Source organism: Pungitius pungitius, chromosome 2, assembly GCF_949316345.1.
Source record: "Pungitius pungitius chromosome 2, fPunPun2.1, whole genome shotgun sequence".
Classification (NCBI taxonomy): Eukaryota; Metazoa; Chordata; class Actinopteri; order Perciformes; family Gasterosteidae; genus Pungitius; species Pungitius pungitius.
The window spans coordinates 12,105,532-12,119,130 of record NC_084901.1 but is presented as its reverse complement, the minus strand read 5'-3'; the positions used below and the strand labels follow the sequence as shown (position 1 = coordinate 12,119,130).

Sequence of the window (13,599 nt, the reverse complement as noted above, 5' to 3'; positions counted from 1 at the left end):
TTTATGTTCATACTGCAACATTTAATAGCGGACTAAATATTGTAAACAAACATTAGGCGTCAGCAAACTGTTTTGTCAGTAATTCAATTTGAATGCAGCTATACACTCACCTAAAGGATTATTAGGAACACCTGTTCAATTTCTCATTAATGCAATTATCTAATCAACCAATCACATGGCAGTTGCTTCAATACATTTAGGGGTGTGGTCCTGGTCAAGACAATCTCCTGAACTCCAAACTTAATGTCAGAATGGGAAAGAAAGGGGATTTAAGCAATTTTGAGCGTGGCGTGGTTGTTGGTGCCAGACGGGCCGGTCTGAGTATTTCACAATCTGCTCAGTTGCTGGGATTTTCACGCACAACCATTTCTAGTGTTTAAATGCCACGGCCTACCTGAGCACTGTTTCTGACCATGGCCACCATGTACCCATCCTCCGATGGCTACTGCCAGAACAATGTTCTCAATCTCAACCCAATAGAGCATCTTTGGGATGTGGTGGAACAGGAGCTTCATGCCCTGGATGTGCATCCCACTAATCTCCATCACCTGCAAGATGCTATCCTATCAATATGGGTTATACCCTGTTCAAGCATGCTGTTTATTGGCTCAATGTTAGTTGCTACAGCGAACCGCTAATTGCAGGTCCGTCTTGTGTCTTTGGAAAATGTTTTTACTCTGTACATGATCTCAATGTTACTTTAATGAAATATGACAGGCGTGTTCACATCTTTATCAAATCCGACTGAAAGACAAAACTTTGATACATTTACTTGACTAATCAAGAATGCTATGGTTGGAATTTAATTCAAAAGCACATGGTGAATGGACTGTTGATGGACTGTGCATAGACTGCCCCCCCCGCGCTCTGTATACGACTCGCTTATAGATTGGCCTCTTTGTTTGGTATCTACTTGAGCTTTAAATGGATAATGCAAATTAATCTGAGACAGAAAGGAAGACAGAGAGAGAATGTGATAAAAAATTATGAGGATGGTTCCCATCATTCCAGTTATATCCACAGAGGCTACACTCGCTTTCAAGTGTTATTACCAGTGTGTATACCATATTTTAGTAAATGAAAAATCGCTTGCTTTAGAAAACAATGGGGATGATTCTGAAACCATTTTCACATACCGTCGCTTTCGTATGTAGGATCCTAATCTTTCAAGTGTACAAATAGACGACATAAAAGCAGAGAGGTACAGATGGGAAGCAAAGTACTTGAATTCACGGTCACTTGAAATTCTGTCATAGAAAATAATAAGTAAAATGGAGAGAGACAATGAGGAAAAATGAGGCTGAGAGGAAAAAGGAAAATGAGGGAAGGAGAAAGTTTCCGAAATATGGAAGGAAGATAAAGAATGATGAAGAGCGTGCTAGAAAAATACTGATGAAAGTTTAATGCCCTTGCTGTTACCAAGCTAAAGTGAGCAAGCTGGAAGGAGAGCAAGGAAGCTGAGGTCAAGAGGAAGTACGAAGGGGGGTCTCTAACTGACAGAAGATGTCAGATGGCGGGCCAACAAAGAAACCACAAACACACACACATGGTTATTAAGGCAGTTGCAGATTAGGGGAGGCACGTGATGAAGAAAAAACACCCTCAAACTCAAAGGGCCGACACGGCAATCGAATTATGGTCGTCATTCATCTATAATTCAGAAAAATACTAGAGCAGGTGCTAAATAGGAAGTTCGTTAACGATTTTAGCTTAAATGTTCAGGTTGGTTGTGAAATTTTCAACCAAAAAAATCTATCCAGTATTAAAATCTAAATAACCATTATCTTGGTTCAGCCATTAGTTATGACTTCACTGACAATCTACACTGATACCTGTTAAGTATATCTGTTGTAGGCTAAAGTCCGAAAATGAGATCCATGAAGAAACATCTCGAGCAGCGTAATCAACTTTTCCTTTGGTTACCATATGTTGAATACCAACATGCTTGTATTGCACTGAACGAATTCTCCGAGTGCACATTTTGACAGATATTGTGCTACGACTTTGGTACCATTGCAAACACTGTAGCTTTAAATTGTTCCAAGCATGACAACAGCTAATGCTCTGCAGAAGCGCAAACAACACATTTAAAGACCCCAGGTGGTGGAAATTCAATTGCTTCATTTCTTTAAAAAGCTACTTGAAACGAAAAAGGATTTTTCTGTGTTTTTAACCTGGATTCACCCCATTCACTAAGTTCATAAAAGAGGACAACTGGGTGAATATTCACTTTATATTCCATTTATTCTGTTGATGGAAATGCGCCTCCTAAAAAGACAGAAATAAACACTGCAAATAGCCAATTTGCTAAAGTATTTGGCTCTGTGTGTATGACACCAGTAAAGCAGCACATTGAACTGATGTCTGACACACAAGAAGAGAAAACAAGGCCTTTAAGGTTTAAATGTTGCTCTTATAGTGACCTTAAGTCAACTACCGAGCAGATATTTAAAGAAAATTGGGATTCCTGCCCTACCAGCTCACACCATCACTGGGCATGAATACAGACGTCACTCACATTCACGGCGAGTATACGCAATGTAAGCAAACAAACATGCAAAAAAAAACAGAAGCTTTGGCTCGGCTTACGAAATGTTACGTGGCTCTTGTTGGTGTGTGCGTGCTGTGATCAAAGAGGTCATTATTGGAGACAATTGGATTTAAGTTGTGCTGCTCGCGAGCCTGAGGTCTGCCCCTCGCTCTCAATAATCACTTTCTTTCTCGTGCCTTATTTTCTCTCAAAGTCTATCCTCGGTGTCTCCTCTCACCTTTCCCAAGTAATCAGCCTCCATCCCGACAATCCAAGACTGGCTTCAACAGCACTTACGTCTTCTGCCATGACAGCTCCTCAGGCTGTACAGTAGGCTTGTGGGATGTGTGTGTCCATTGAACACACATACATAATATGTTACTTACTACTGCTACTTCAATCCAATGGTTTCAACAATAAGTTAGTAAAGTCTTAAATAAGTAAAGTACCTGGCAAAAAATATAGAAACACACACACACACACACACACACACATACACAGACCCATACTGTGACTGACAGCTGGACCTGCATGCATCACCATGACAACATAGGGTAAAAATGTGGCATCTGTCAGCAGGGCTGTGAGCTGTGAGTTTACCAAGGTAAGGCAGCCCTCCTCTGGGGCTAAGTCTTCCTCCTCCTCCTCCTCCTCCTTCTCTTTCCCTCACTAGTCCTTCTAAATCTTCCTTGCCATCCCCTCATTCTCCAACTTCCTATTTTTCTACTCTGCAGGAATTTCGCAGTCTTCCCCTTAGTTGCTCTCTTCTCCTCACCACTTCTGCTGCATTCTCCAAACCTGACAAAGCCTTCAGAGGCTGCCAGAGCCGAATTATTTCCTACTAAAAATAAAAGCTGAGAGAAGAACTGCAGAGAGCTCCCACCGAGGGATGAAATTGGGGAGATGTTTTTCCAGGATCGGGAAAGAGAGAGAGAGAGGGCAAAGGGAGAGGAAAAGGGAAAATCGGTACAGCAAAAAATGGTAATAACGGTTTGGAGGAAGATAGGGGTCGAAAGAAATCTACAAAAAGTGAATGACAAACTGGAGGAGAAAGAATTAAAGAAAAGATGAAGAAAATATTGAGAGGATTCCATCGGAGGAAATGTAAAAGAGTAAAAAGCTAAATAGGGTAACATGACCACGGCTGAGTTTGAACCATGCTAATGAATACGCCCAACCTGATCTCCCTGTCAATCTGCTCTGCACACACTGAACAGCAGGAGTTGTATTAATCCCTGCGCCAGCTGAGCAAGTTCAACCTCCCTCAGGAGTTGCTAGTTCTGTTTACACTGACATCATCCAGTCTGTTCTCTGATCAGCCACTAAACAGGACAGGAACAGACTGAACGGATCATCAGGTCTGCAGAGAGAATCATTGGCTCCAAACTGCTCTCCATCCTGGACCTGTAAACCTCCAGAGTCAGGAAAAAGATCACTGCAGACCCTTCACACCCTGAACCACCTAAGGAGACTGCTCCTCTCTGGTAGGCGCTACAGAGCGCCAAAACCACCAGACACAGGAACGGCTTCTTCCCTCAGGTCTCTTTGATGAAACACCTAGGCTCTGTCTACACTACGTACTTGTTTTAAAAATGGATATGTTTTGCTATGTCTACACTGAGCGTCCACACTATGCCAGCGTTTACAAGCACCAAAAACAGATCAGTTTGAAAATGGCTGGGTTTGTGTCTTTGTGTGGACGGTGGGAAATGGATAAGTGTGGAAACGAACTCACTCCCACTCACTTTCACTACTTGGTTGGTTCTTGGCATTCGTGACGTGTCCTTCCCTGATTTGTCACAATCCTATCAGTGACAGTGTTGGTCATCTTCCTCCTGTCTGCACTGCATGCCCAGTCAATATCCCTTTAGTTGTTGTCTTTGTTGAACAGTTTATGGTTACATGTCTACGTATATACCGTTATAATTATAATTAACGTTAATTTTTTAACGTTGAAAAACATCCAGATACATAATTTCAAAGCATAAATATTCAGTGCTAGAAATTCTCCTTTTTCTTTCAAAATCTGATGACAACATAGCTATGACTTTTCAGCTTTCTAGCTCTTATAATTGAATTTATATAAATCAATAATCATTAATATTTTAACATGGTTTCCAATTGAGTTCATTTTCAAATCCTGTCAAAACTGCTTCAACTTTCAACCTTTTCAGCTTCGCCAATCTTTCAGCTAGAAACACTATTTAAACTTTAAAATGTTGACAAAAGTCTAAACTATTAAAAAAAACAACTTGTTGATATATATTATACTTTTTTCATAATCACTAATTATGTTTCATTCGTTTTTCAGTCCTCTTCAGAGTTTTACATGTGTTTCTATGTTGTGAGGTAGAGGGCAACTTTCGGTGAAAAAAATATGGCACTTTTGTCCTCATGGCCACAATATTCACATTTCAGGGCATAATTTTGGGAACAAAACAATGCCGTGCTTGTGCTGGTTGGACTGATATGGGTATGGAATCCCACAGTTATTTACTTTTGTCCTGAGGAGCCAGAGAGTGAGACAAAGTCTGTCTCAAGCCCCATTGGCTCCAATACAAATCTGCCGACATATTTCTAATAAAAACCAGAAGGTACACGTTTGTAAAACTGCTATTAGAGCAGTTTTAAGACACGGAGAGACATGTAAACTACACTGATGCATTCGGTAGAGTCTTGGATCTCTCAAAATTACATTATTTCTTGGATACCCTGTATAGTTTTGCTCCTGGAGACATTTGTTTGAGGTGTGGATTCTGTGTAAATCACTGTCTCTCTCTGCCCTCTGAGCTCGTTAGTGACTGCAGGGGCTCCGTTGTCACGGCTACTCGCAGCGGCTCTGTCTGTGACTCACAGCTGATCCGTATTAGCTGATTAGTGCAGCCTGACAGGACCTGAAGGTATTCAGGTCTTACAGAGGACATTCCAGAACCTCCTTTCCTTGTATCCACCCCCCCTCCTCCTCCCCAGGTGCTCCGTTGCCATGGATAGTTTCACAAGCGCGCTGCTCTCTGTCTCACACAGCTGAACCCTAACAGCTGATTAGTTGAGTAACATGACGCAGCTATGCTTTCTGTCAACAGACATCTCTCCCTTTCTTACCCTCTTCCTCTCTTCCTCCTTCCCTTTGTCCAGTTTTCTCTCTCTTTCTCTTTCTCCCCAATCCCATCATTTCAAAACAAACCCTCCGTGGAGGGAATTCTTACTGTAATGTTTGATGAGGCCTATCAATTAATAGCTTCTTAGTTTGAATAACAAATATTTTCCTTGTTTTTTACTTTTTATTTTTTATGTTTTTTGCAGAGAACAAAGTGGAAACCAGAGTCAACTATGCCATGTATGAGTAAGCATACGTGGCAAATAAAGCCAATTCTGATTCTGAGAGGAGCAAAGGAGGATAAGAGGAGCGGAGCAGAGCAGGATGGGCTGAAGAGAGGAGGGAGAGTGATTTCAGAGGTAGCAGCAGGTGCTTTTGGCTCGGTTTATCTTTTCTTTCCCCGTGTCTCCCGTCGTCACTGGAGTTTGGGGCTAGCGGATCTGCAGCTTGTGCTCCTTGCAGCTTGCCCGCGTGTGTGTATTTGAGTGTGTACGTATGAAGGGGAGGGGAAGGACGACAATTTCTCCCCTTATCTCCCCTCCCCACTCCCCCAGAGAAAGAGGTGAATACACAATGGCGTCCATTAACCGGCTACTGCCGTTTATGGGTGAGGTTTGGAAGGTGTTGATGACGCTGTCGACAATGACGAAGATGGAGAGGATAGCAGGGACCCCTCTCCAATACATCCACTGTTTGGTCTCACTAATACAACAGTTTTGACTTCATTAGAGGTCATTTCATTCCGGTTGCCGAAAGATATCACACAGCAATGATTAGACTTACACTTGCTCTAAAACTCACCAGACTCAGTGTGAGTCCTGCAAAGCTCCTATAAAAGATGATAGTTCCCAAACATACTGCAGAATTCTCAATAGCTCTCACTATAGTTTTACATGAATAAACCGGGTATATTTGCTATTATGACTAAATGTCTTATATAGTGTGATTTAATGATGAAAGTAAGTAGCTTTGAGAAAAATATCTCCACAGTCCCCTTATTAGTTCTTTCCCAGGGCCTTTAACTACACTCTGTCTTCATCCTCATGCTTATTTTGAATGGCTCTGGCACACTTGTCCCCGTGAAATAAGGCTGCGTTCCAAAAGAAGCAGCAAAAGCAACATATGGACCAAACATGGTCAGATGGATTGTAAACTACTGAAGTGTTGCTCAAGTAGGTCAATCGTTAAATAGCAGTGAGAACTGGCCTACGACATGGGAACGGGGCGAAAACAAAACGTGATTGGTTGACATTTAACCATCTCAACGGTGCGCTGAGGAAAGTTTTGTGGCATGTGACCTCCATCAGTAGCGACACAACAGTTGGTAGCTTGATCACTCTAATTTAAAAATGATGAAGACTGTCGCTGCGTGGCTCGTAGTGTGAACGCAATGAGATGGCTGAGCCATCATTTAACTGGGCAAACCCAGATGAAGACCATGACCAGAAACTAGTTAGATGATCTTGTCTTAATCAAATATATATAGATACACATAACTATATATATATACTATATACATGTATATATAGCTCCTTTGTTTGATGTTTTCGGCAAGACAAAGGGTAAAAGAATACATAAATGTGAGCATAACAAGATCAAGTAAACCTTTGGCAGACTGATGCTATAACCACACTATACAAAAAAAACTCTATACACAAACACACGCAGTCAGAGAATGATTAAACATAATAAAATATCTGTTAATAAAATGTGTCAAATATTAAAAGGGTAATGTAAACATTGGAAACCATTTCATCTTCAAGGCTTTTGAAAGGCGTGAAGAATGAAGTGTGCGTCCCTGCTCTGTGTCGTGGTGTCAGTATTAAGCTACAGTGATATGAGCTCTGTCCAAGCTAAAAGCAGCATAACACAAACCAGAGTTGTGCTGCACCACATCACACGTAATGGCCAGACTAAGTTTACTAGGTTTCTGCATGTTTCACACAAATCACATAGTGGGGCATGTTTTACAAAGCACTGCACCATTTTTTAGGTTTGAGTTTTCTTATTATATACAGGAAGCGGTTGGTTTCTATTCAAGTCAGTAGGCCGCGCAAAAGAAACAGCAGCAACTTCCTGTACATCACATTGAACTATCAGTCTATTTCATTCTTTTGTCAAAGTTCTCAAGGGCTGGAGTGCCTTTCTGAGCAGAGAATCTTAATAAAAAACTCTCCTTTGTGTTGTGTCCAAAGAACTCCTCAATGATCTGGGAATTGCCTGCCACAAAGCGATGTATTCATAAGCTCTGTTGTAAGAAAATTGAAGACAGAGGACAAACAAGAAGCAGACTGGGAAATTGGGTTACTTGATATATTTAGGATATGTGCTGTTCAAAGGTTGACATAAAAATAATTCATGCTCTTAGAGCATTATTCAACTAAAACCCATTCAGTAACGAAGGAAATTGATTCAAGGCCTGCTTGGGAAAACCATCCATTTTAAAGTCAAGCAAAGTTTGTGCACTCAATTTGTCACCTGATCTGGCACTAATATACAGTGATCATAGGAACAAAAGCCCTGAAAAATAATTCTCTCCGAATGACAGCAATCGTAAAAACTCGCTGCCTACTGAGCGTTGCCTGACACTGAGCATACCAATGGTAACTACTAAGAGAAAACCCGGGCCCTGACCCATTCTGGATCCAGAACGACACCTCCCACAGATGCTAACCTAGCCAGTCGTTGAACTTCTTGACCTCCGAGGGCAGTCCCAGCTCAGTGAAGTCTCCCGCGTGGATGAACACATCTCCGTACGGCATCTGGATGCTGTCGGTGCGGGAGTGGGTGTCCGAGATGCACACAAAGCGGGTGTAGCCTGGCGGCTTGGGCGTGTCGTGGGGCATCGGGTCCACCCTGAAGCGAGAAGGGGCGACAAAAGACGGGCAAGTTAAGGGAAACCAAAAAAAAAAGTCATCGCAGCTGCAGAGAGAGAGGGAGAGAGAGAGAGAGCTATGAGGAGTTGGATGCACAGTCTCTGAGGAAAGAGGCAGACAATGAAAGAAGTTTCAATTGGTATCCAGCAGAAAATCCTCCCCACAGACCGAGACAGCAGAGGAAACAAGAGACGCGGCAAGAAAAGAGAGGCCACAACAAAAGCGTGGCACTGGGAGAGACAGAAAGAATATGCAAAGATAGAATAAGAATATAGCACAGATATAGAAAAGAGCAGAGTCCTGTGGGATCTGCAGTGAGCGTGCAGATCCCACAGGGTCTCCAGGGGGCAGGGAGGGGAGCTGGTGAATAACTGTGGCCCACTTTTACAAGCGTTTCTCCAGGTAAGATAACACCCAGACCGCATCCTCTTCCTCCTCTGCACACCACCAGGAGAGAGAGAGAGAGAGTGAGAGAGAGAGACGTGGACATGGGAAACGAGGCATGCATCCACGTAAGACACTCACTAAGTGATAAAATACATCTGAGAATGTTTAATGTATACTTGTGGATATAAAGAAACGCAAAACTATGCGTTGTAGAAAGGCCTTTCTGAGCATCAACATAGCAGTTTTTCTTTGTAATATGAACCCAAGTTAAGACTGAAACTAACGCTGAACATGTGGAAGTCTGGGAAGCGGTGTTACCACAAATACTGAGAGAGGACAATTGACATGTGCTTGGTATTATGGATCCTCTTCCTGTTCTTTGATTCCAACTTATTTGACCTGAGACCTGATCACAGCAAAATACATCACCAGCAAAAAACATTATTTTTTCTCTGGTATGCAACTTGGGGTGCTCTACTCTCTTACTCTACTTTCGACTCCAATCAGTGGCCTTTATGTGTAGAGTCTGCATGTTCTCCCTCTGTCGGGGGTTCTTTCTGTACTTGGGTTTCTCCCTAACGCATTCCCTGGAGATTAGGCTGATTGGTGATTCTAAAATTGGTGGGGTAAGTGTGAATGGTTGTGATTGACTGGTGACCAATCCGGGGTGCACTCTGTCTCTCATCTGATGTTAGCTGGGATTGACTCTAGCACCTGCCCCTGTATGCAGTATAAGGTGTTTTGAAGATGGATGCAAAGCTCAGCTTTTGCTCCAGCATATCGTGGACTAATGGGTATGATTATCTGAAGAGGAATGATTGGTTGCTATTATGGTAGTTAGCTTAGCACGGTGATAGCTTGCTAATTAGCTAAATTAGCTTAACATAGTGTTTCAGGAGCAGTTGATATTTTGTCAACCCCAACTGGGTGGTCATGACAACCAATTAATAAGATATCAACACAGTGTAAAGCCCAGAAACACATTTACGAAATGCTACTGTTTATATGTATAACTAGCTATCCATACGACATTGTGATTTTTATTTAGTGCATGGAATTCTAAAATAACAGACAAAATGTATCAGTTAGCTTTATAGGTGTTGGTCACAATTTTGCGACCATACCAAATTAGGACCTTGATTTGACTTCGACATATAAATGATAGCTTAGAAACAGTAACGGTAATGGAAGGATAGATAGTTAATAATAATTTGATCATCAAAAATAAAATGTGAATTAAAGAAGAAAAAAAAAGATCATCTCCAGAATGCACAAAAGATAAGCAGACCATAGCCCACTAAGTGGTGGCTATATGGTTTGGTTAACTAGTGACTACTCACATGTGAACGTGTGGGGGCTGGAAGCGTCCCTGGTTGATGTTGTAGAAGGTGAAGGCCTGGGTGGGGTTTGTGCTGTATTCGTCCACTTCCACTGCCGTCTTGTTGCCTCGCTGGGCTTGGGACTGAGCCTGTGACTGCTGCCGTCTCGCTGCCATAATCTCTGACAAGGTGAAGGCCATGGCACAAGGTACCGGTGCAGAACGGATCGGAGGAAGGCCGGGGATCGGGTGGAGAACTTTGGCAGCCTGCTGTTTTTAGCTTTTGGATGGCGAGGAGATAGTTGAGGCCTGGGGAGAGGGTGCTGTGAGAGGTCCTGCTGGGGTCAAACCCTCGCTGAGCAATAAGTCACAGTGAGCTAGGGAGAGGACATCACCTCATCCCTTTTCCTCCTCTTTCTCTGCGGCTCCCTAAGCACCTGAGAGGGGAAGCAACAGAGTTTAGCTGATTTAAAGGATCTGTAGAAAAGACAGGAAGTGGTGGAACAAAAATAAATCATTTTATAGGAGAAGCTTTCTTTTAAGCCACATATTGCCTTCTTTGATTATAAGTTTAGATGCTATTTGGTTGTTTGATTTTAGCGTAAACTGAATATTTTGGAAATTCAGACCTGTCACATCTGTCACACGGTGCCCTTTCTAGTACCATTTGGACTATTAAAGTCCTTTTTGTTGCTCAAACTCCGCATCTGAGTCCTCCCTCCTAGCCCTCGTACCGACAGAGACGTATTTGATTTGCTCTTTTTTTTTATTTTCGATTTGCATGTATTTGTATTGCAATTGATAAAACAATTGGTGGTGCATGGAGTAGAGAGGGTGAGCTGGGAACCGCAACTTTGAACCCTGGCTGCTCCATGTCCCAAGTGTCTCTGGGCAAGCCACCCAACCCCTACCTGCTCCCCAGGCAAAAAAAAGTAAAAGAAATGACATGGGTTGCTTTGGATAAAAGCGTCAGCTAAATGACATGTAATGTGATAATGTAATTATTCATGAATAGCGTGACAGAAAATGCAGATGAAAACCAGCTACCAAAGGCAGACCTTAACTCCTTGATTTAAGGCCTTCACATAAAAGCATCAAACGGCATGTGCTTGGTATTCTGGATTCTCTTCCTGTTCATTGATTCCAAAAGAAAAGTTTAAAAACAATTGAGAACATTGAAACATTAAAAAAAACTAAGCTAACAACAGAAAAAAAACATTCAGCAGTGCAGTTAAAGAATTGAAATAGAATGCAGTAGTGAAATGCAGAAATGCAGGAAATTGAATCTGGTTCAATTCTATGCAGCAGCAAACAGAAAAGTCTTCAGTCTTTGAAGCCACTGAGTCTCAGCAGACCTGCAGCTTTCTGTGACATTGTTCCAGATATGTGGAGAGCTGCTTCTCCATGTTTAGTTTTGACTGTGGGATCAGAAAGGAGACCCTTCCCAGACGACCTGAGGGGTCGGGATGGTTTGTAAGCTAGCGGCAGATCAGACAGGACATTTGGAATTTCAGAGATTTATAAACCAAATTCTTTGGACAGGAAGCCTCCAAACTATATTGGTGTGATCCACTTTTTTTGGTCTTAAGGATTCAAGCTGAATGACTTTTTACAGAGACCTGTGGGCACTGTGGGATTCAAGCAGAAGAGCACACCTAACGGTAGAATAGTATGTGTGATTAGTGTTAGAATTATAGTTTATGTGTTAAACCTTCCTCGATGGATTTCTGCCATATTTTCTCCCCACTGAAGGGTCTTTTTTCTCCTGTTAGGCTGTCTAGGAGCAGAGGATGTAGGACAGCACAAAGAGGAAAATGTTTTGATTTTGGATCATTTACAATTGTCACGGGGGGACGTGGTCGAGGGCAAGGAGGGAGGACTCAAACGCAGAATTGATGAAAAATAAAAGGGCTTTAATAGTCAAAACTCAAAATCAAAATCGCTCCCACCAAAAAGGGGAGGAAGGAGGAGAAAACAAAACCAACAAACAAACAAAACAGGGACCTGGACTTGAAAACACAAACCTGACTTACGTGACACATGAACGGTCGACATGTAATGACGCCACACAAGACAAGAGACTCACAGGGCTTAAATACACAAGGGAGGTGCAGGTGATTGGACACAGGTGGAAACGATCAGGCACGGCAGACAATTACAGGGGAAGACAGGACAAGGCAGGAAGTGAAGTTACCCAGGAACACCAGAGACATGAAAACTACAAAATAAGACAGAGCAGACCCAAACCGTGACAACAATGAGTTAAACACAATGGGTAAGATGTAAATGTGATCTGTTATGAGTGCACTGTATTAGCTATTGGATGATGATGATATTAGGTCAAAGGTGTGATGAGGGATTTTGGATTCGGCCATCAGATAAATCCAGGGGAGAGAGTCTGGAAGAATGGAATATACAAGGACATTTTGGGACAAGCTGCGTTTAAATGGGCAGCCAATCATATACGACTGTGGCACAAGGGACACTCCCCTCGCCACCCGAAGGGCTCTGCTGGATACATTGACAGAAGCCCCCTGAGATGGTCCTAATAGACTGGTCCGGGGGATTCTTTATTTTGAGAAATATTATACTATTCATAGCGTATGGCACACTGTTACAATAGTTCAGCCTTACTGAAGATGAATGGAGGGACAATGTTCTTCCAAGTCATGATGAGAAATAAGTCCTTGAATCCTGATTTTGTAATTGTCCTTGTATTCAGATTGAGGTCTGAATCCATAATCCCTGGCCTGGTGCGTGAGGCCTGATGCGCGTGCACTCCATCATCACTGAGGCTCTAGCGACTGCTGGGACAGAGCGGGGCCGCTGAAAGGTACTGGATTGACGGGGGAGGGGGCTGGAGACATAGGTGATAATTTGGGGACATTGCGTCTTTGGCAAAGTCGGCCTGGGCTGCCAATACCATGTTGGAGCGCCTCATTCACTGCAACCTCACACGCTGACAGCACACCGCCGTGCCCGAAAAACACACTTCACACTTCACACCGCGCTTGTTCCCGGCGTGCTCGCCGGATGTGTTTCAGGAGTGCTTACATTACGTGCGCTGTGTGTTCTGTGCGTGCACGCCGGTCTGTGTTGTAAGCAGGCCTGTGCATGCATATTGAGACGTGTTGCTGTTGTCATGAATATGACATGTGCCAGTGTAAAACAGAAAGATGCATTAGCAGATGCTGCAGCATTCTAACACATGGACCAGGCGCACAAGACAGGATGACTGAATGTTCTTTTTCGGATTCCTCTGTGTTTCGTTTAGCATCTCTTTGTTGTTTTGTTGCATCTTTGTGTGGGTATTTTGCATCCCTCAATGTTTTTTCTGTCTCTTTATGGTCATTTTGCATGTTTTTGTGGTTGTTTAATATCTCCCTTTAGC

General features: G+C 42.7%; 1 protein-coding gene across 1 annotated transcript in view; it reads right to left on the bottom strand.

Moving 5' to 3' along the window:
- mpped1 (metallophosphoesterase domain containing 1) overlaps positions 1–13,599 on the bottom strand; it is a 61,567-nt gene that overhangs the window by 46,066 nt on the left and 1,902 nt on the right. Inside the window, exons 2-3 of the mRNA XM_037461197.2 lie at positions 10,231–10,645; positions 8,302–8,483 (exon numbers count right to left, since the gene is read on the bottom strand). Of these exons, the coding sequence (XP_037317094.1) occupies positions 8,302–8,483; positions 10,231–10,409 (361 nt within the window). The 5' untranslated portion in view covers positions 10,410–10,645. The remainder of the gene's footprint in view (positions 1–8,301; positions 8,484–10,230; positions 10,646–13,599) is intronic.